Here is a 19727-nt window from a genome sequence, read left to right as displayed (position 1 = left end):
GACTTGGGAAAGTGATGAGATGCAACAGGTGGTGGGGGGAGCCAAGGGCTGGAAGCCACAGTCTGACCCCAATGCGCACCAGCGGGCTGAGGGAGTCGCAACCCCCCACCTTGCCCCTGCCAGGCCCAGTCTGCAGCCTCTCTCCCAGCCGCAGCGGCGGGCCGCCGGTTTCCCCGCCTGGGGCCCGCACACCGCAGGCTCGCCTCTTCCTCCCTCCCCCGCGTCCCCCGCTCCTGGCTGTCTGGCAGCGCTGCGGTGGTGGCGGCGGGGGGCGGGGGGCCTTGGCGACAGGGCTCCTTCCTCCTCTCCCTCCTCCCTACGCCGGCCGGAGCCTACCCCTCCCTCCGCAGCAGCAAACACGTCGTCGGAGATTTCCATCGGGGCTTAGGGGGCGGGGCCAGGATGGGGGGCGTGGGGCGGGGCAAGTGGGAGGAGTGAAAGTTGGAGCCCAACAAAACCCTCCACACTGCGCTCAGTGCGGCCAGACCTTGCGCAGCGACCTCCGCACAGGTGGTCGCGCCGGTCCCTGCCACGATGTTGACCAAAGTTCTCCTGATCCTACTGGGCACGTTCATAATCCTTCCGTCGAGGTAAGTCTCCAACCCAGGACTCAGGATCCCTCCGAGCCCAGCTCCCTCTCTCCGGGAGCGAGGCCGGCTCCTGAGACCCCCGCACCCCGTGTTCCTCGAGCCCCGCGCCCGCTCTGCCCCTGGCCCTCGCACGGTCTAGCCTGGTCCCGCGTCCCCTCGACGCGCGCGGCAAGCCTCCGCACCGCTTCCCCTAGGACGAGCTCCCTGGGCCCCTGAAGGGGCTCCCAGGAAGGAAGACAGGACGCCTGTCACCTGGCCGCTCCTGTCCCCCCTCCCTCTACTCCTCGGGACTCCCGCTCTCCAAACCACCGCGGCGGCCGGGGAACGAGAGAGCACGTCCCTCCCTTTCTGAGCCTTTCGAGGCAAGAGGCGAGCGGCCAGGGCAGGTTCGCGCTTCTGGGGACTGGGGGGACTGGGGGACTTTGGGAAGGTGGCGCCCAGAAAGTCGTGCGGGCAGTGGGTGGAAACTGCGCTTGAAATGTTTGAGTGTTGACTAGTCTGTCCTCTCGTTCAAAAAAAAAAAAAAATATATATATATATATATTTTTTTTTCCTGAGCGCCTAGTGAGTACCAGGCACTGTGCCAGACAACTCTGACTTTACTTACTTCCCTTCCCACCACTCCTCTTGGTGCCAGTCCCAGGCAGGAGCCCTGGTTTAGTCTAAGAGTTCCCACCCCAGCTGTCCACCTCATCCCCCCTCTGCTGCCAGCTTCTCTCTTCCGCCCTTCTCTCCCCAGACACCCTGCTGGGTCTTGGGCAGATGGGAGCCAGAGGCCAGAAATGGTAATCTCTTAGGTCTGTGATTTGGGTCCTGCATTTCAATACCTCTCCACTTTTCCAAAGACTAGCAGCAGGTTTCCCCTGAGCAGCCAGCTTCCCTTACACCTTCTTCTGGCCCTGGGACTTTGCCAGGAAGGTTGTCCCCTGCATTTCTGGCTTTTGAGGGTGGAAGATGACTGCTTCATATTTTTGAGATGATTTCCCATTGGGCACAAGCTGTCACAAGTTCCTAAGCTTCCTGATCTTTCCAGCATTCTAGAAGCCTCCATGTCACTGGATTTGTCTTGCTTTTCTGTTTTGGGGAGGGGGAGAGGGGAGATGGATTCTCTCCCCACCCCAAAATGCTTTAGCTCCTCAAGGGAGGGGCTGTGGGGCTCCCTGCTGACTCATTGGTGCACTGGGGAGTGGAGGGGCTGGCCTCATCAGGGGGCTTGGTAAATATTTCTGAATGCGTGCTAGGAATTTCCAGTCATCCACATCACTCCAGATGTGAATTGGACTGGTTGGGAGAAGATGACATGGTGACTGGTTAGGGCAAAAGAGGGGTCTGTGGTGCAGAATGAGGGAGAGGGAGCAGAGAGGAAAACAGCAGAGAAGAGGGGCCGTTGTGATGGAAACTAACCTTCCAGCCAGGGGGAAGGGCTGCAGTAACTGACGTTCAGACACTGTCAGCAGGGCAACCTGTGATGTCATTAAAGAGCTGGGGAGGTGGCAGCGGGGTGTGCTGGCAAGGGCCACCTTGAACCACCTCCCTCTGGTCCAGGCTCAGCTTAAAATCACTTGTGTGGGCACAGCCCCTCCCCCCATTTGGGCCTCAGTTTCTCTATCTGTAAGGCGAAAAAGAGGACTGATTTGGAAAAATACAATCCAGTGGCCCTTCTCATGGTCCCGTCCCTCTCCCTAGCTAGTTGACTGAGCATCCTCATGGGGGAGGGGTTGCAGAAATTCACCTCCATCTTAGATCATCACATCTAGAGGATTGTGGATGCCTGAAAAGCCCCCATGGAAAGATCCCACTAGTCCAGTGCATGAGTATTTTCACTTTTCTGTTATTTCTAGCTTTGAAAGTGGGCTTAATGGCTAGCTGAGGAAAGGTATACATTGTCAGCAGCCCCTTAACCCCAAGGATCCCAGGATGAGGGTGTTTTTGTTGTTGTTGTTGTTCATTTGAAATTTTTTTACTGACAAAAGCTATTTGTAGGATGACAGCAACCTCAAGACCCTCTGATCTCACTTTCATAGCAGACGTAGTCTGGGAGCAGAAAGGCTTCGGTGGTCTTAGGGCCTTTGCTTGTTTGTTTGCCTCTTGAACCTCGGGGTTTTGTTGTTGACTTTGGACTTCTGGGAGGGGGTCATTGCAGGCTCTTGGGTGGTCTTGGCTAACAGTGCCAGTCCTGATCATGCCTTGCTCCCATTCAAGTCACTCATTTTGCAGGGTGCCAGTTCCCTAGTTCTCCCTCCTCCCCTCCCACGGTGGCTGGCATGATCTACTCAGATGACTGGGGGAAAAGCCTCAGGGAAAGAGGACATCTCTGGATATGATATTTGGAAATGGAAACTGCTTTTCCCAAGCCCAGTTCTTCCCTTGCCCACAGTGGGAATTAGCCACTTCAGACATAAGAAATGGCATAGACTTGGCACATCTGTATGCCAGTTAAGCAATTCTAAGAGCTTGAAATACTGCAGGAAAATGCATTTTACTGCTCAAGTTGGCAGTTCCTTGGTCTGCAGTACAGAGACCATGCCCCCATCTCCTGCCTTGTTAACCCCTTATTTGCAGAAGCAAGTTGTCCAATTGCCTTTGTAAAAATAAAATCATTTTGGAAGTGTAACAGAATATAAAAGTGTAAAAATCAGGAGTAGATTTTCACAAAGTAAACATGCCCATGTAACCAGCACCTAGACCAGGAAATAGAACATTGCCAGTCCACTCCCCCACCCCTCAAAAGCTTCACCACATTCCCCCTCCAAGTACACCCTTCTCCCCAAAGGAAAACACTCTCCTGCCTTCCAACATTACAGATTAATTTTGATGATGGCTTTTTAAAAAGCTTTTAATTATAAATTTTTTTCAAAGACATATAACAGTAGAGTGAATCTCCATGTACCCATCACCAGCCTCATTAATTATCAACTCATAACCAGTCTTATTTTCTCTGTATCCCACCCACTCTCCATTTCCAGCTTAAATTCTTTTAAAGCAAATCTCAGACATCATATCATTTCATATGCAATTATTTTAGTATGTATTTCTAATCATAAGGACTTCAAAAACATAATAAAATACCACTATCACACCAAAATTTTTAGAATAACTTCTTCATGCTGAAGAAACTAACCAGTCAGTATTCAAATCTTCCTTATTGTGTCATAAATATATTTTTGTTGTGTTGTGTTTGTTTTGTTTTTTATGCTTTGCCTTTTAAAATCAGGATTCAAATAAGGTCCATATATTTGCAGATTTCAAAATACTTTTTATTGAATTAGAACATATATGCAGAAAAGTGCTCAGATCATAAGTGCACGGCTGATGAGTTGTCAGAAAATGATCACACTGGTATCAAGACACCCCCTGGTGCCCCCTTCCTCACTGCCTCCCAGCAAAGGTAGCATGGCCCTGATTTCTAACACCATCAGTGAGCTTCATACATTAGCAGATGGCTTTTTTAAGTTTTAAAAAATTTTTAGTTTAATTCTTTATATTATTTTTTGGCTGTGGTGCATGGCTGTGGCACTCAGGTTGGACTCCTGTTGACCATCTATTTCCTGAATGACAGTCTTTGTCTTTTCTCAGTGCTCAGAGCTTCCCCTACCCCCAGCCCCCAACTCCAATGCAATGGAGTATCCCAAAAGCAAAGAAATGCAGAATTTTCCCAGTGTCCTAGCCCCCGCTGGGAGAGTGCTGTGGCTTTCCTGAGCATTCCTCAGCAATCCTGGCCCTCTGCCTGCCCACTTGCTCCCAGGTGTCACTAGTCAGGCAGACTAAGACCAAGGCTGGTAATGGCAGCTGATTGGCCAGAGCTCATACACCAATACCCTCTTGATTTTACGTTAAAAATTCTTTTAAAATCTCAAACTTGCTTTTGTTATTGATTTTTTTAAAATAAAGTATGACCATAAAAAAAAGGATAGCATGGGAAGTTCCCAGAGAGCAGCAGCTTTAGAAGAAATTAACAAGAATAATCTGTTACTGGTTCTTAATTTACTGTTACCAGTCATTCTTTAACTATGCCCTGGGTTGCAGGCTTATTTTGGTTTGCTTCCGTCCCAAGAAGTACCAGCTGGGTCCCCTACAGAGCAGAGGACAGAGCTTCACTTGTTTGTTTTTATGTTCTAGGATTGAAGGACCTCATGTTGAATCAGAGAAGGGACCCTCTGCCAGTGATGATGATGTCTACGGCCCCAAACCCCAGGCTCCTGATAAGGAACTCCCCCCTGAAGAAATAAAGCCCACTGCTATTGATACCCATGACAGACTTGGCAAAATGCCAACAGCCACTGAAATCCTGGATGGTATCTTGAATAACTATGACTACAAACTGCGCCCTGGCATTGGCGGTGAGTAGCAGAACATAGTTCTTCCCCACCCCGGAGGGGAGGAGGATTGAGGGCCTAAGTGTGGAGAATGGGCCTGGGGTGTAGGTGATAGTGCCCTGCATGTGGGCAGGAACAACTTTTGCTGACCTGCCAGGTAAGAGATGTCAACTCTAGTCTCAGCAATGCCATTGACCTTGGTCTAGATTTTTCCCTTCTCTCACCCTCAGTTTGTCCAACTATAAAATGAGATGACTGGACTAGGTGATTGACCTTCGAGGTATGTTCAACTCTTAACAGTCTATGAATTGGATCTTGCCATGAAAGAATAAAGAAAGAAATGGTATCGGATGTTGAAACCATGTAGTCCAACCCTTATCCCCTTTATTCCCCACTGACCACACCCTCCCCTGCCCCATGCTTCTGTTTAACACTTACCTCTGCCACTTCTGCTTACTTTACAGAGAGGCCCACTGTGGTCACTGTTGAGCTCTCTGTCAACACCCTTGGGCCTATCTCTATCCTGGACATGGTGAGTACTGAGCTTTGATTATAGTGGGGCTTTCACATACTTGTTTTTTCTGTGTGTCTGTAACAAGAGTTTTTGGGGGGAGAGATTTTAACAAACATCGACTTGAGAAGGAGGCTGAAAGGAACAAGTCCCTTGCTGCCTGAAGAGGACCTTCAGAATCCTGACTGTATCTTCCTGTCTTTCATTCAAAATAAAAATAATAAAGCAACTTTAAACAACACAGTGGATTACTCTTTTCTTCTGATAATGAATTTTTTTGGACTTAAGCCTGTAGTTACCAACTCTTCCTCTAGGAGTGTTTCTCTAATTTTGCCCTAGTTCCTTGTCTCCTTTTCTTTCTTTCCTTTTTTTTTTTTTTTACATCTTTATTGGAGTATAATTGCTTTACAATGGTGTGTTAGTTTCTGCTTTATAACAAAGTGAATCAGTTATACATATACATATGTTCCCATATCTCTTCCCTCTTGTGTCTCCCTCCCTCCCACCCTCCCTATCCCACCCCTCTAGGTGGTCACAAAGCACTGAGCTGATCTCCCTGTGCTATGCGGCAGCTTCCCACTAGGTATCTGTTTTATGTTTGGTAGTGTATATATGTCCATGCCACTCTCTCACTTTGTCACAGCTTACCCTTCCCCCTCCCCATGTCCTCAAGTCCATTCTCTAGTAGGTCTGTGTCTTTATTCCCGTCTTGCCCCTAGGTTCTTCATGACGTTTTTTTCCCTTAAATTCCATATATATGTGTTAGCATACGGTATTTGTCTTTCTCTTTCTGTTGCTATCATCCCAGTGTCACTACTGTCCCCAGTTAGCCTCCATTATCTCCCACTTGATATATACAAAACACAAGGTCCCTGCCTACCCCCCAATCTACCTACTAACCTGGCCTCCTGAGAGATGTGCCTCCTGCAGTCCTGACCCTGCTTAAAGCATGAAGTTCAACCCCACACTCTAGCAATCAGGGCTCTCCATGGCTAGAGCCAACCCAGGGCTCTATTTTTATTTCTTTTCACCCCTTTAGAGACCACATGCACTAGTCACACTAGCATACGGGTGTTCCCAGGCTATCTGGTACTCCTGAGCCTTTGTTCAAGCTGTTTCCACTTTGGGATGGCATTGTTCCAATTTTCTACCTTATCCTTCAACTTATATCACACTTGTTTACCTGACCTTCTCTACCTCACTGTACTGTAATTATGTACTCTGTCTGCCTTGCTCTGTCAACTATGGGTTTCTTGATGTCAGGGACCCAGTATATATTAGCTGAGCAAACGAATTATAAAAGATGTTCTGCAAATGTTACTTTCATCTGCGGAGCCTGATAATGAGGAAGGCTGTGGTAACCAAATCCATCACAGCCATAACCTTGACCTGGCTCAAGTCAGACACAGTTTTAGCATACACACTGGTACCCAAGAAGCACCATGTGAGTGGGTGAGCTCAGAGTCTAGGCTCTGAGATGGCACTTACAAATAGACACTCAAAGGTAAGTAAACATTCATGGAAGATCAAGGTGTTTACATAGGCTGAGTGGAAGAGTGGGGTTTCCCACTGTGATGCTTTGTTTGGCTGCCTAGTTCTTGAGGCACAATGTACTTATATATGGCTATGCAAAAAAATTACCCTAAAACACAGTGTTTTAAAATGACAAGTAGTCATTAGGTCACAGCTCCTGTGGGTTAGGAATCCAGGCATGACTTAGCTGGGTCCTCTGTTTCAGGGTCTCACAAGGCTGCAGTTAAGGTGTCAGTTGGGGCTGGGGTCTCATCTGAAGACTCGACTAAGGGAGGATCCACTTCCAAGTTCTCACGTGGTTGTTGGCAGGGTTCAGTTCTTCTCTGGCTGCTGTCTGTAGGCCTTCCACAGTCCTTGCCATGTGGGCCTCTCCATCTGGCAGGTGACTTCCCTTAGAGTGAGCAAGAGCATGAGAAAAACTGCTGAAGATGGAAAAGCCATGAACTTTTGGGAAATAACAAGGAAGAAGAGAAACATGAGAGGAGACAGATCTTTTTGAGTTTCTGTTGACGTTTTAAAGCTCTTTTTTTCCTCTTCCCTTGATGTCAGATTTACTCTTTTTGCTGTTATCAATGTGCTTACCACTAAGTGAGTATGAATTTAGCAATCAGTTTGATTAAAATTGTTGATAAACTAAGAAACGCTGGGTTCTGAGCCAGAGGTTGAGTTCTTCTGGTCCACCATCATGGCCACTGTTTACTGTTAACAGGAAAGGGACCTTTCAGATCATTGGTGGGGGGATGGAGAAAGTGGCCTGAAGAGTAGTAGAATATCTGTGGCTACAATCTCCTTGCTATTTGCGTAAGATATAATTTTGGGAAACCTATTTCTATCATCTGCAAGAGCCTGTGTGGCAGCAGAGCAGCAGCCCCACTCACAGTAGCTGAATACCCTATCCCTCTTTGCTCTATGCCTACTAATGTTGGCAGCATTGGGCTCACCTGAAGTGATGATACCTGACAAGCCTGAGAGATACAGTTTAATAACCCAGCAGTCACCGAACCTGGCATGCAACACAGAGCTGGTCCAAAGAGGAGCCAACAATTTGATTTTCTTTGGCCGGTAACATAGTGCTATCGCCTGGGCCAAGTGCCTTTAGAACATTCCAAACACTTATGTGGTATTAAATTTCCCGGAGAAGTCTGGCTTTCTACATACTTCCAAATAGTTCTTTAAAGCTGTGGGAGGTCCCAGTCCTTGTACAGACTACTTTTCTCTGGTGATTCTGTAGAGTCCAGTACTTGGTGAGGAGGAGTTCCAACATCCTTCAGTCAATCAGAAGTTGCGTAGAGCTCAGAATTTGTCCTCAGGGAGAGAAAACAAGCCCCCTTGTCAAACTGGGGAAAAACTGAACCGTTAGTTATCAGTTGATGTGTAGTGAAGTTACAATTGGAATCTTGTTAAATAGAAATTAAATGCTCATTTGAAACACTCTAACATAGAGCAGGAGCCAGGCGTGGATTGTAGAGGGGAAGGCTTCCTCTGGCTACCCAGAAGTTCTGTAGGCCAATTTGGAACTGCCAGCCACTTAGGACTGCAGAGCCACCCTGAAGGCCACTTGTAAAGGCTGGTGTGGCTGGGCAGGGCAGGGCTGGGGGCTCCCATGTGACTGGTAGCCAGGCTGCCAGCTTTTTTCTGTGTGATGCTCTGGACTCCTCGAGGGAACATTCTCGGCCTGGGGGTCTGGCTCCCTGCAATTTTGCAGTGGCTCTCACCACCTTTTGGCCTGATCAGCAAAGGCAAGCAGGGATTGTATTGACCCTCTGCATCCCCACCCTGAGGGCTCTACAGGCCTCCCAGGTTGTGGGTTTCCAGTTGGTGTTCATTGTTTGATGCAGGATAACTCAGGGGAAAGACCTAGGGGTCCTGCAGAGGAAAACTGGACCTTGATCCTAAAGAGATTCTTGGAGCAAGTGAAGTAAGCACTGGAGAGGAAGATGGGTGAAGGTCGTCCCAGGGCAAGGCCATGTTAACGGTGCTCTGAGCATCAGAGCCAGTATGTTCCCATGAACTGTTTGAGTTTGAACTTTGAGGCTCCTTTCTCTCTGAGCCTCAGTGTTGCTACCTCTAAAATAAAGGAGATTGGCCTAGCCCTCAAGGTTCTACCTTGGCATAGTTCTGGTACTTGCTGTTCCAGCAGCTTCCTTCAGTTCTATTACAGTCTGTTTTTTCTCTCTTCAATACCAGTGGTGAGATTTCTAGCTTCTCATGCTTCTTGCTATTAAAAATTCTTTTTGATGTTTAATAATTTATAGGCTAATGAGAATTGTAAGCTTCTTGAAAGTCCAATCATGAGAATTTTGTTCACATAGCATTTGTCTGGTACATAGAAAACTCTCAATACAATCCTCCCTCAGAATATGTTGCAGATTGGTTCTAGGACACCTCCCACCCCCACAGATACCAAAATCTGAGGATGCGCAAGTCCCTTATATAAAATGGTGTAGTATTTACATATAACCTGTGCACATCCTCTTGTAAACTTTAAATCATCTCTAGATTACTTATGACACCAAATACAATGTAAATTGCTATGTAAATAGTTGTGAGTGAGGGACAAATTCAAGTTTTGCTTTTTGGAACTTTCTGGAATTTTTGGGGGGGATTTGAATCTGCAGATGTGGAACCCACAGATACAGAGGGCTGACTGTAAATGTTCTGGTTAAATACTACAATCCCTTAAAATTTCTTTAATTAGTTGCTACTCAAACCTCAGACTACCTCCCTCTGCATGTCTGTGAGTGGTAAAGTTTTATTAAATTGAACCCTTATCTTCAAAAAAAATAATTTATGGTCTATGCAATATCTAGAGACCAAATAATCATGGGTTAATTAACATCTGTGCTCCCCAAATAAAAGCTGAAAGGGGCAACTTCACTGTATGCAATCAAAAGTGTGTATGTTTGTAAATGTTTAGAATGATTTTGACCTGAGATCTTTGATTTGCTATGGAAATATGGGGGCTGAGTGGGTGTTGGCCTGCTACAAGGGAGTAGTTACGTGATGAGGCCAGCCTGTACAATTAAGCCACCATCACCTGTGTGTTTCTGGATTAAATGCATCTTCCCAGATTGTTGTTCATTCAGGAATGTTTTTTTCTTTTGGCAATACCTGGAAATAGGAAACATCCTACAGCCAAGCTCATGCTGTTTTCCTCTGTGCAAACCTAAGTGGGTCCCTATCTACTTGATAGGCCCATCACAGGATGGCATGGGAATGTTCTTTGCCTGCACAGCCCCAAATGTGTGCTTTTCTATCCTTGCCACCAGGAATACACCATTGACATCACCTTCTACCAGACTTGGTATGATGAACGCCTTCGTTTCAATGGCAGCTTTGAAAGCTTTGTTCTGAATGGCAACTTGGTGAGCCTGTTATGGATCCCAGACACCTTTTTTAGGAATTCTAAGAGGACCCAAGAGCATTCGATCACCATGCCCAACCAAATGGTCCGCATCCACAAGGATGGCAAGGTGTTGTACACAATCAGGTATGTCAAGCCTCTGGAGTCTTGCCTCTTGAGACTCTTCTTCCCCTCCTGAGAATTTTTGCCAAAGAAACATGGGCAGAGGTTTCATCCTGAATGATACTTCTAAGGGCCCCTCCAGCTTTCCTAGACCATGAGCTCAATCCCCTCATGTACTGACACACACACTAAGGCCTCAAAATAGAAAGATATTGCTTAAGACCACACACCAAGTTTGTAGCAGAGCTTGGACTGATATCTAGTTACTTGGCTCCAAGTCCAGAGCTCCCCCAACTAGAATGTAGCACGGTGACTGTGTTGTGTAGACAGTTCCACCCCAAGTGGGCACTGGATGTAAAGACATGTCCACAGTGGTGGAATTGTCCAGGCGGAGCAGCAACACAGCAGTTGGAAAGATACCTAAGACCAGGCTGGATACTTGAATGCCTGGCTGGGAAAGGTTGTGTACAGGTGATAAGGTGGCAGGGAGGCAATAAAGAGTGGGAGAGTGTTGGCAGGTCCTTGAAGGTGGGATGGGCAAGAAGCAAAATTCCATCTAAGTTAGTCCATACGTTTCTCTGATGATGGAGACCAGAGTAGCCAGATATTTCCAAGCTGTTCTTCCTCTCTTTTTGTCTCTCCTTTGAGCTCTTTGTCTCAGCTCCCACCATTGCCACACATTGGTGGTGGTCCCCAGGCCCAAGCTGGGTGGATACCTAAGTGTTCAGGGTCAGCCTAATGAGGCTCCTTTCTCCCTTCCAGGATGACCATTGATGCTGGATGCTCACTCCACATGCTCAAATTTCCAATGGATTCTCACTCTTGCCCTCTGTCTTTCTCTAGCTGTGAGTACCTTCTTAGGTTTCTGGGGCCCCAGAGTCATCATGCTGGGCCCCTTCTTTTTCTCATCCTTTCCCTTTACATTTTTCTGCCTCTGCTTTTTCCCCTAAGATGGTGCCAAAGTTGTCCAGGACCTCCCAATCCATCCTCATCTCCTTTCCTGCTAACAATACTGTGTTGCTTAACCTGGGCTTCACGTTGGGTTCATCCTTCTCCTGTCCACCCCACCTCAAATCAGTCACCGGCCTCTGAAGTGTATCTCAAGTATGTCGGCTTTCCATCTCCACTGTCACTACTACCTTGGTTTAGGTCTTTGTCATATTCCACTTGGACTTTGCAACATCTTCACTTTGAAGCTGAACATGTTCAAAACTAAATATATGGTCTCCACCGAACCTCTACCCCCAAGACAGATGTGTTGCTTCTGTGTTCCCATTTGTCTCATTGAAAGGCACCATCACCCACTCTGTTGTCCAAGCCAAGAACTTTGATGCTTCTTTCTCCTTCACCTCCCCATCTATTCAATCAACACATCCTGTTGGTGTTCCCTCCTGAATCTCTGTCGATCCTATTTCTCTGCATTCTCACTGCCACAGCTTCGAATCCTGCCTTCATTCATTTTATTGTGCACTGGTTACTGAACTGGCCTCCCATAACTGGTCTCCCTGACAACAGGCCATCCTTGTATAAGAACTAGAGTGACCTAGCTGAAGCATCATCTAGACTAGGTCACTTCTTAGTTTCAGATCCTTCCTGAACTCTCATCGATCAATTCCAAATTGCTTAGAATAGTCTTCAAGGCCCTTCATGAACTGGCCCGTGCTATCTACTCCTACATACCTCATCCATCCTGAACTTTTGACATTTCCATAATACATCAGGCATTTTCATCTTTCTGTGCATAGAACACCCTCCTCACCCCTTCAGCCTCATCCATACAGAGAATGTTTATATTGGACTTTTAAGACTTATTGGGAATGTCACCTACTCTCTGGAATCTTTTCTGGGTGTGTCCCCAACTGATCTTTCCCTTCTTTGTTTCCACACTCTCCCACGGGCGGAGGCTTCTCAGATGTATTCCAACAATTACAGATGTGTACTTACTGTCTTACTCAATAAAATGTGAGTGCTTGAGAGCAGGGCTCCTGCCTTGCTTGTTTCTGTATGTCCAGCACAGGGCGTGGTACTGAGGAATGCTCAGTAAATGCACTTATTGGATGGACTTCAGCAATGAGGTAAGAGAGGTAAGGTCCCACAGCTGGTGAGGCCAGAGTCAGACACCATGCTGGTGGAGACCTCAGCTGGGCTTCCCAGTCTCACATGACTCTCCTTCCCACGTTGCCTTACAGTTTCCTATCCTGAGAATGAGATCATCTACAAGTGGGAAAATTTCAAGCTTGTAATCAATGAGAGTAATTCCTGGAAGCTCTTCCAGTTTGATTTTATAGGAGTGAGCAACACGACTGAAACTATCACAACCGTAGCTGGTAAGTGTGCCTTTGAGCCAGGGCTAGGCAGCAGAGGCCCAGGAGGGTGGTAGGGATGACTGGAGGTGGCCATCCATTCATCCAAATGCTTATGTAATCATCCCATGAAAATACTGTAGAACATGGCTCCTGTTTTGTAAATGCTAAGCACTTACAACTGTTTGCAGAGGAAACTGAGACTTTGTAACTACATCTCAGTCTCATCTGCAAAGAAGTAAGTGCTTTGCCAAGCCCTGCAGAGGGTAGGTAAGTAGATTAAGTTTTACTGCTGTCAAAGTTTGCAACTAGGTTTGTCATGCACACCCTTCAGTTTCGAAGTCTTTGTTACAACTGACCTACTTGAATGACTTTGGGAAATGGAGGTCATGTGACTTCTACATACTCAGAAGCAATCCAAGTGGTTCTAGTTGAGTGGGATGCAAAGCCCTTCCTAATGGGAGGTGGAGGCTTGAGTTGTGTCATCAGCTAGGTGAGGGCTGGGATAATATGGAGGAGGTTTCAGCAGCTACAGTGGCTGCTATATCAACATTTATTTTAAAGGAGCAGGTCTGATACGCACAGATTCCTGTGAAAGACTTCATGGTGGATTCAATGTGGACATGGTGATCACTGGTTTTCTGACTTTGTCCCTAACAAGGACTAAAGGGGAGGGTCCTGGGTCTCTTAAACTTTAGCTCCCAATTAGGTGTGAGTGTCTTTGCTTGTGTTCCTAGGTGATCTGAATGAGGAGCCAAGGGACCTCCCTAGCGTTGCTCCCAGAGCAGCCCTGGAAACCCTCTTCACACATACTGACCAAGTCAGGGCAGTGGCGGCACTGCCCTCATCGTTTCCAGAATACGGATGGAACCAGTCACCCAACCAGCCATTTGCCATGGGAAGCGTCTTGCTTTGCTTCCATGTGGCTAGGCGGAAAATCTGCTTTTTCTTTACTTGTTGAATTGGTCACTGGGTGAGGGATAGCTCATGCTCATCCGGCTAGAGCTTTGCTTGCGCAGCACTAGGCAGGGGCAGAGGGCTGCTTTACAAATGCTTTCCTTTTTCTCGGGGGCTCTGGGTAAACAATTTTACTACCTTTGACTTAGGACCCTTGCTCTTCTGCCAGCTAACCATTGGCATGCCTCTTGCCTTTCTGCACCTCAGTTTCCCCAGACAGGTTGGGGACCCATCATCAAAAAGCAGCAGAGGAGACAAGGCCCAGGGGCTTTCAAGTCACTAGTGGTTCCGTTTAGTAGATGGTTGTGCATTGTTTCAAAATGGTGCCCTAGTGACTACAAAGCCCCAGAGCCAGCATCATCACCAAAGCAATGACAATAGGTAAGCACCAGTCCTCCTTGGGAGAGAAGAGGTTCTTGGGAGAAAGGAGAAGGGCTTTTTTCTCTTCTGCTAGAGATGAGTTGATCTTGAATCATGGTTTCTTCAGTATCATAGTTATCTTTGGGACTGGACCCAAACTCTTTCAGTCAGTCCCTGGGCAGTTCTCTCCATCTGGAACAAACTTATGTACTCAGCTCCTAAGCGTTCAGAATGAAGTGGGAGCATGCTACTCTGGCCACCTTGGGCCTTCAACCAGAGAATCCCTGCTTCAGGAGGCATTCAGAGAGTCCAGCCTTGCCCCCAGTGAGTGAGTCATCTTTCACTGTTGGCTGTTGAGCTTTTGATAGAATTTTACCCATGATTAGGATTTTGCTTTCTCGCAAGTGAGTTTCTTCCTTCTCTAGACAATTCTGTTCATCAGAAAAATCTCCCTGTTCATCTGAAATTGGAGTCTCTGGAACTTCCACCCATTAGACTTAGTTCTTTTTCCCTACAAATACTGAGCTTACAGTAAGTCCAGTGAGTCTTCCACCGGGTCAAGATAAAAGAACTAGTATTATGGTTCCAGCCCTGGGTCATATTCTTTTATAGACTATACAACCATAGTTCTTTTTTCTCCCCCTTGTTCTTCAAAGCTTTGGCTCCACTCATCCTTCTAGTCCCAGTCCTCTGGACACAGTCTTTTTGATTGTGTTCCTCTGACAGTGCAGTGACCAACTGTGGTCTGGCTAAAGCAGATAAGAGCAGAAAGCATCTCTAGCTTTTTCCCCCTTTGGCTCCTTAGCCCCAGGTATCTTTTTTTCCCTTACCCATGCTCCTCCATTCCTCAGAAATAAGAAAGTGTGTGTTAATATCCTTCACTTGGCCTTAAAAGACAAATTCCCATCTCTTGACAAGTAGAGAAGGTTCTTCTTTGCTGAAATAAATAAAATAAAAATAGAAAAGGCTGATAGAATAATAAATCTTGTTGTAACAAGAATATATAAACTCAGCAAAGTTTTGTGGGGAGTGGTTGTAGCTGAGTAGGGCTGTCTTAAATTGCAGTCAATACCCCAGGACAAGGGAACTAGGATCTTGATAAATACATTCTGGCTAGTAGGCAAGTGCGAGTGGTCCCTGCAGCAGCCCTGGAGGAGGAGTTCTATCCACAAAGCTACTATTCTGGACACAGGTATTCAACTGACCCCAGGCTACTTCCTTGCCTTTTTCCAGAAGATTCTGAGAAGTCTTGCCCCTTGAGTGTCAGTGCTGACAAGGTGAGTAGGAAAGGCTGCTCTTCTCATTCAGTCCCAACATACCCAGAATTGCTGGGCAGGTGATCTATTTTCGAAAATAAGAAGACACATGGACAGGTTAGTGTTCTAGTCTGCCTTACAAAGCTGTTGCCAGGAAGTAGCAAGAGTTGTTGAGCATCTGCTAGGTCCCGGGCTGTGCTGTGCATGGATGGGCAGGAGCGTAGCAACAGGGCTCAGATGAGCCCTGTCGTGAAGGGGTTTAAAAACCCACCTAACTCAAGGCCAGGTAATTCTACAGCATCACTGAGGTGGAAAGTTGGAGCTTAGCTTCACTAAGGAGGCAGAATTTGAACTATTATAAATCCAACATGATGTGGAGAGGAAAAAGGGATATTCTGGCCTCAGAAAAGACTCCAAAATCCCTGGAGTCATGGTGAGCATGCAGAGTGTTTGGGATGGGTGTGTCAGAGTATAAGGCAACATGAAATGTACAGTAGAAGATGCCAACTGTAGATATAGGTTGTCATCAGGTCCTGTAGGAGCCATCACTATCTAGGCTGAGAGCCAACATCAAGGACATGATACCCAATGAATGCGAAGACCTCAGTCTGCCTTGTGGATGTATACTCTGCAGACCTGACATCTAGAGGGCTGACTGAAATTTTCACTTTCAACTAATTCTTCTATTTTCTTGAAACATTCAATTTGGGCTAGGGTAATAGACTAAGAACAGGGAGTCCAGGGTTTGAATATTGGTATAAATATATGCATGATATCTCGGGGAATCTGAGTAAATGGGGGTTAGCTTAGAGTAGGGTGTACATGTAAGATGTCAGTTGGAGCCAGGTTGTGGTGAGCCTTTAGTGTCAGATTACAGAGTGTAGACTTGATTCTGTAGCTCCTGTGGAGCAGGAAACCATCAGAGGTTTGGGGTAGGCAAGTGATTTCTTTTGGCCATTGATGGAACAGTGCTAACTAAGGCATTTCACCAGCATATGAATGTATAGGAAGGAGGCTGAATAGCTTCTGTGCTTCCCCCACCACAGATCACTTTTAGTTCATTTCCTGAGAGTAAGGGCCAGTAGTGCACGTATAAGGCAATGATTCTGCAGACTAGATATGGCACCTCAGTGGTTGTAAAGGCCTCAGTCAGCCATCTGGACATTAACTGTATGGTTCTGATATCTAGAAGCCTAACTGATTTTACTTCTTTCATTTGACTATTCTGTCCCCCATCCTGGTAAGACAGATGTGCGATGTGGGCCAGCGAACTGAGAAAGAAGTTATTAAGGTTCTAGCCCTGGCTTAGCTCTTAACTGACCACGGGTCTTGTTGTGAGTCTTCTCTCGGGCTTCTTCTGATCCTCCATGTGTGGCATTGGATTAATGTGCCTCTATCCTAGGACCGTGGTGGTCATCCCATGAGCTGAACAATAGGACCCTTAATATGCATGTCTTGCGTGTGGGAGACCCTCATGGCAATGCTGTAATGAAGTGATATTTTTAAAATATCTTCCAGGCGATTACGTAGTCATGACGCTTTTCTTCAACGTGAGCAGGAGGTTTGGCTTTGTGGCCTTTCAAAACTATGTTCCTTCTTCTGTGACCACGATGATCTCCTGGATTTCTTTTTGGATCAAGAAAGACTGTGCTCCAGCCAGGACTTCTTTAGGTAAGTGGGTAAGGTGAGCATACACATGAGGCACAGAATTGCATTTTCAGGGGTCCTTTCCAAAGTGTAATATATAGAACAGTAGCTCCGCCCACCTCCACTCCTGTGCTTTCACAGGGATCACTTCTGTACTCACCATGACCACTTTGGGCACTTTTTCCCGGAAGAATTTCCCACGTGTCTCCTATATCACAGCCTTGGATTTCTATATTGCGATCTGCTTCATCTTCTGCTTCTGTGCTCTGATGGAGTTTGCTGTGCTCAACTTCCTGACCTACAACCGGACAGCATCCCGTGGTTCTCCGAAACTTCGTCATGTATGAGCTGGGTATGGGAGTGGTGGCAAGGCTTTGGAGTACGGAGGCATGCAAGTGAGGGCACTAGGACTCATGACACATGGGTGGCCAGCTCACCAAGTGATGGGGGTAACCTGGGGCTTTGGGGGGAGTTGAGTAAACTTTCTGATGTGATGGTGGGAATTCTGGGGGGAAAGAAACAGTGTGCCAAGGACGGAATCTCCAGGAAACCCTGAGGCAGCACCTAGGCTTGGTTCACCTTCCCTTGCCTTGTTCTGACTTCTTCCCTTGTTCCTTTCAGCCTCGTGCCCATGCACGTGACCCAACCCCTTCCCGTGTCCGTGTCATCGAGCATCCGGAAGCTTTTGTGTGCGACATTGAGGACCCCGAGGAGGAGGAGGAAAGTGAGGAAGAGGAGAGTGAGGAAGAGGAGGGCCCATCTTGCCCAGCCCGGCAGTCCGTCAGGCCAGGCAGCACCCCTCGCCCTGGTGGCTGTTGCAAGTGGTGCGAGAAGTACTGCTGCACGGTCCCCACTTGTGAGGGCAGCACCTGGCAGCAGGGCCGCCTCTTCATCCATGTCTACCGCCTTGATAACTACTCGCGAGTGATTTTCCCAGTCACCTTCATTTTCTTCAATGTGCTCTACTGGCTTGTTTGCCTTAACCTGTAGGCACCAGCTGGTACCCTGTGGGGCAGCCTCCCCAGTTCCCCAGGAGGTCCCACAGCCTTTGCCTAGGGAGTTGGGGGAAAATAGCAGCAGCAGCATCAGGAGCAAACTAGAGAGTGTCTTTCCTTCCCCCTTGCCCAAATAGAAGCCTGCAGGGAATTGGTCCTTGCTGGCCCTCTCCCCTACCTGGCCCATTCACTGAATCTCCTTAGCAGCCCATTTCAAGTAAAATGACACCCCTCTCTATTCCTCAAGGGGCATTTATGATGCTCAGGCTTCAAAATGTAGGCTCTCAGTGACCAGCTCCCTAAGATGGTGTCCATGTATGAGTGGATTAGCTATCTCCCAAAAGGGCTAACACCCACTGCCTTTTCCCAGAAAACCAGTACTGCCTTTGTGGTGCTCCAGGCCCAGCTCTGGCCTCAGCCTCAAAGTGCACAGACCAGCTACTTGCCTGTTCCTGACACCTCCTTAAGATGCTGGGCAGCAGTGTTAACAGCAGGAGGGAATCCCCATCCTTAAGTCAGATTATTATTTTCTTGATTCTGTCTCCCTGCCCTCCCTTCCCCTGCAGATAGACGGACACTGACATTATCCCTTTAGGAGGAGGGGAGTCAGCAATTGAGGACAGTATCCCTCCCTCTGCTGCTGTGACATCTCCATCTCCCTTCCCCGCTGGCCTTCATTCCTCATCTGCAGTACCAATTCAATACCTTGCATCCAGTGGGTATCTATTTTCGTGTGTGATGATACTATGACCCCCTGCTTTTTAATGCCACCTTCTTCCTCCTACTTGACCCTTGTGACTCTTTCTGTAACTTTCCCAGTGACTTTCCCAGCCCCGACCCAGGTGCTAGGCCATGGTGACTTCCCGGAGCCAAGAAACTAAGGGAACTCTGCTTTGCAGTGGGCATTACCCGCATTGATTGGTGCCCAGCTAAGGCACAGCATAGGAGTTCTGCCACTTCCTTGGCCCCTGGACCCATGAACCAGTCCACTCCTATCCCTGGGGCACTCTGACAATCACAATCAATCAATTGAATTCCCTTAAATTTGTATAGCACTTTACCTTTTGCAAAAGCACTTTTGACAAATTATTTCTATTTTGAGTCTCATAGCCCTGTGATATATTCAGGGCAGGATTCTTATCCCCATTTTGCAGATGAGAACCCTGACGCACAGATTTCTATGGGACTGTGGATCTCACTGGAAACTACCCAGGAGCCCACTGTCACCTTCTATACCACATGACAGGGCTAGGCAGCTCTTTTCACCATGATTTGATTCTATAGCCTCTGCTGGCACCCCAGTGGCAGGGCCCAGAGTGGCAGCCTCTTTTCAGCATTGGCCTGCTCAATTCCTGGGCCTCAGGTGCTCAGACTGCCCCCTAAGATCTAACCTCTCCTGGCTCTGGTAACCCAGTGAGGTGAATTTGGACACGCCCCAATGCTTGTATATGCTGAATGAAATCTGTGTCTGTATTTTATTGGGGGGTGGGTAGGATGGGGATCCATCTGCTTCTTGTCACCATCAAGTGAGAAGGGGAAATATATCAATAAATATATCAGCAAAGCATAGAAGGTATGGCTGGTTTCTTGGGCATTCAAGTTTGCTCTCAGCTCAGGTTTTAAATCTTAACTCAGTGACCCAAACATTTGTCTGTTACCCTCTCCCATCCATGACTCCCAGACCTACCATGCACACACCATGTCCCCTTCTCTCAGTGGAGAACTTAAGAGAAGAGAGTGACCAAGCGGGTGGCCCCCTTTTACTGATTCCCTTACTTACTCCTATGCCACTT

The 19727-nt window shown here is 47.3% G+C and overlaps 1 protein-coding gene across 1 annotated transcript; it reads left to right on the top strand.

Moving 5' to 3' along the window:
- Nucleotides 1–442: 442 nt before the first annotated feature.
- Nucleotides 443–19494, top strand: GABRE (gamma-aminobutyric acid type A receptor subunit epsilon). The gene is made up of 9 exons (XM_079910680.1): nt 443–590; nt 4710–4930; nt 5371–5438; nt 10220–10440; nt 11179–11261; nt 12606–12743; nt 16811–16963; nt 17081–17280; nt 17561–19494. Exons 1-9 carry the CDS (start codon nt 535–537, stop codon nt 17927–17929), a joined length of 1509 nt encoding a protein of 502 aa, XP_079766806.1. The 5' UTR covers nt 443–534; the 3' UTR covers nt 17930–19494.
- The last annotated feature ends 233 nt before the right edge of the window (nt 19495–19727 follow it).

This window comes from Stenella coeruleoalba (assembly GCF_951394435.1).
Source record: "Stenella coeruleoalba genome assembly, chromosome: X".
Classification (NCBI taxonomy): domain Eukaryota; kingdom Metazoa; phylum Chordata; class Mammalia; order Artiodactyla; family Delphinidae; genus Stenella; species Stenella coeruleoalba.
This window is presented reverse-complemented; position numbering and strand designations above follow the sequence as displayed.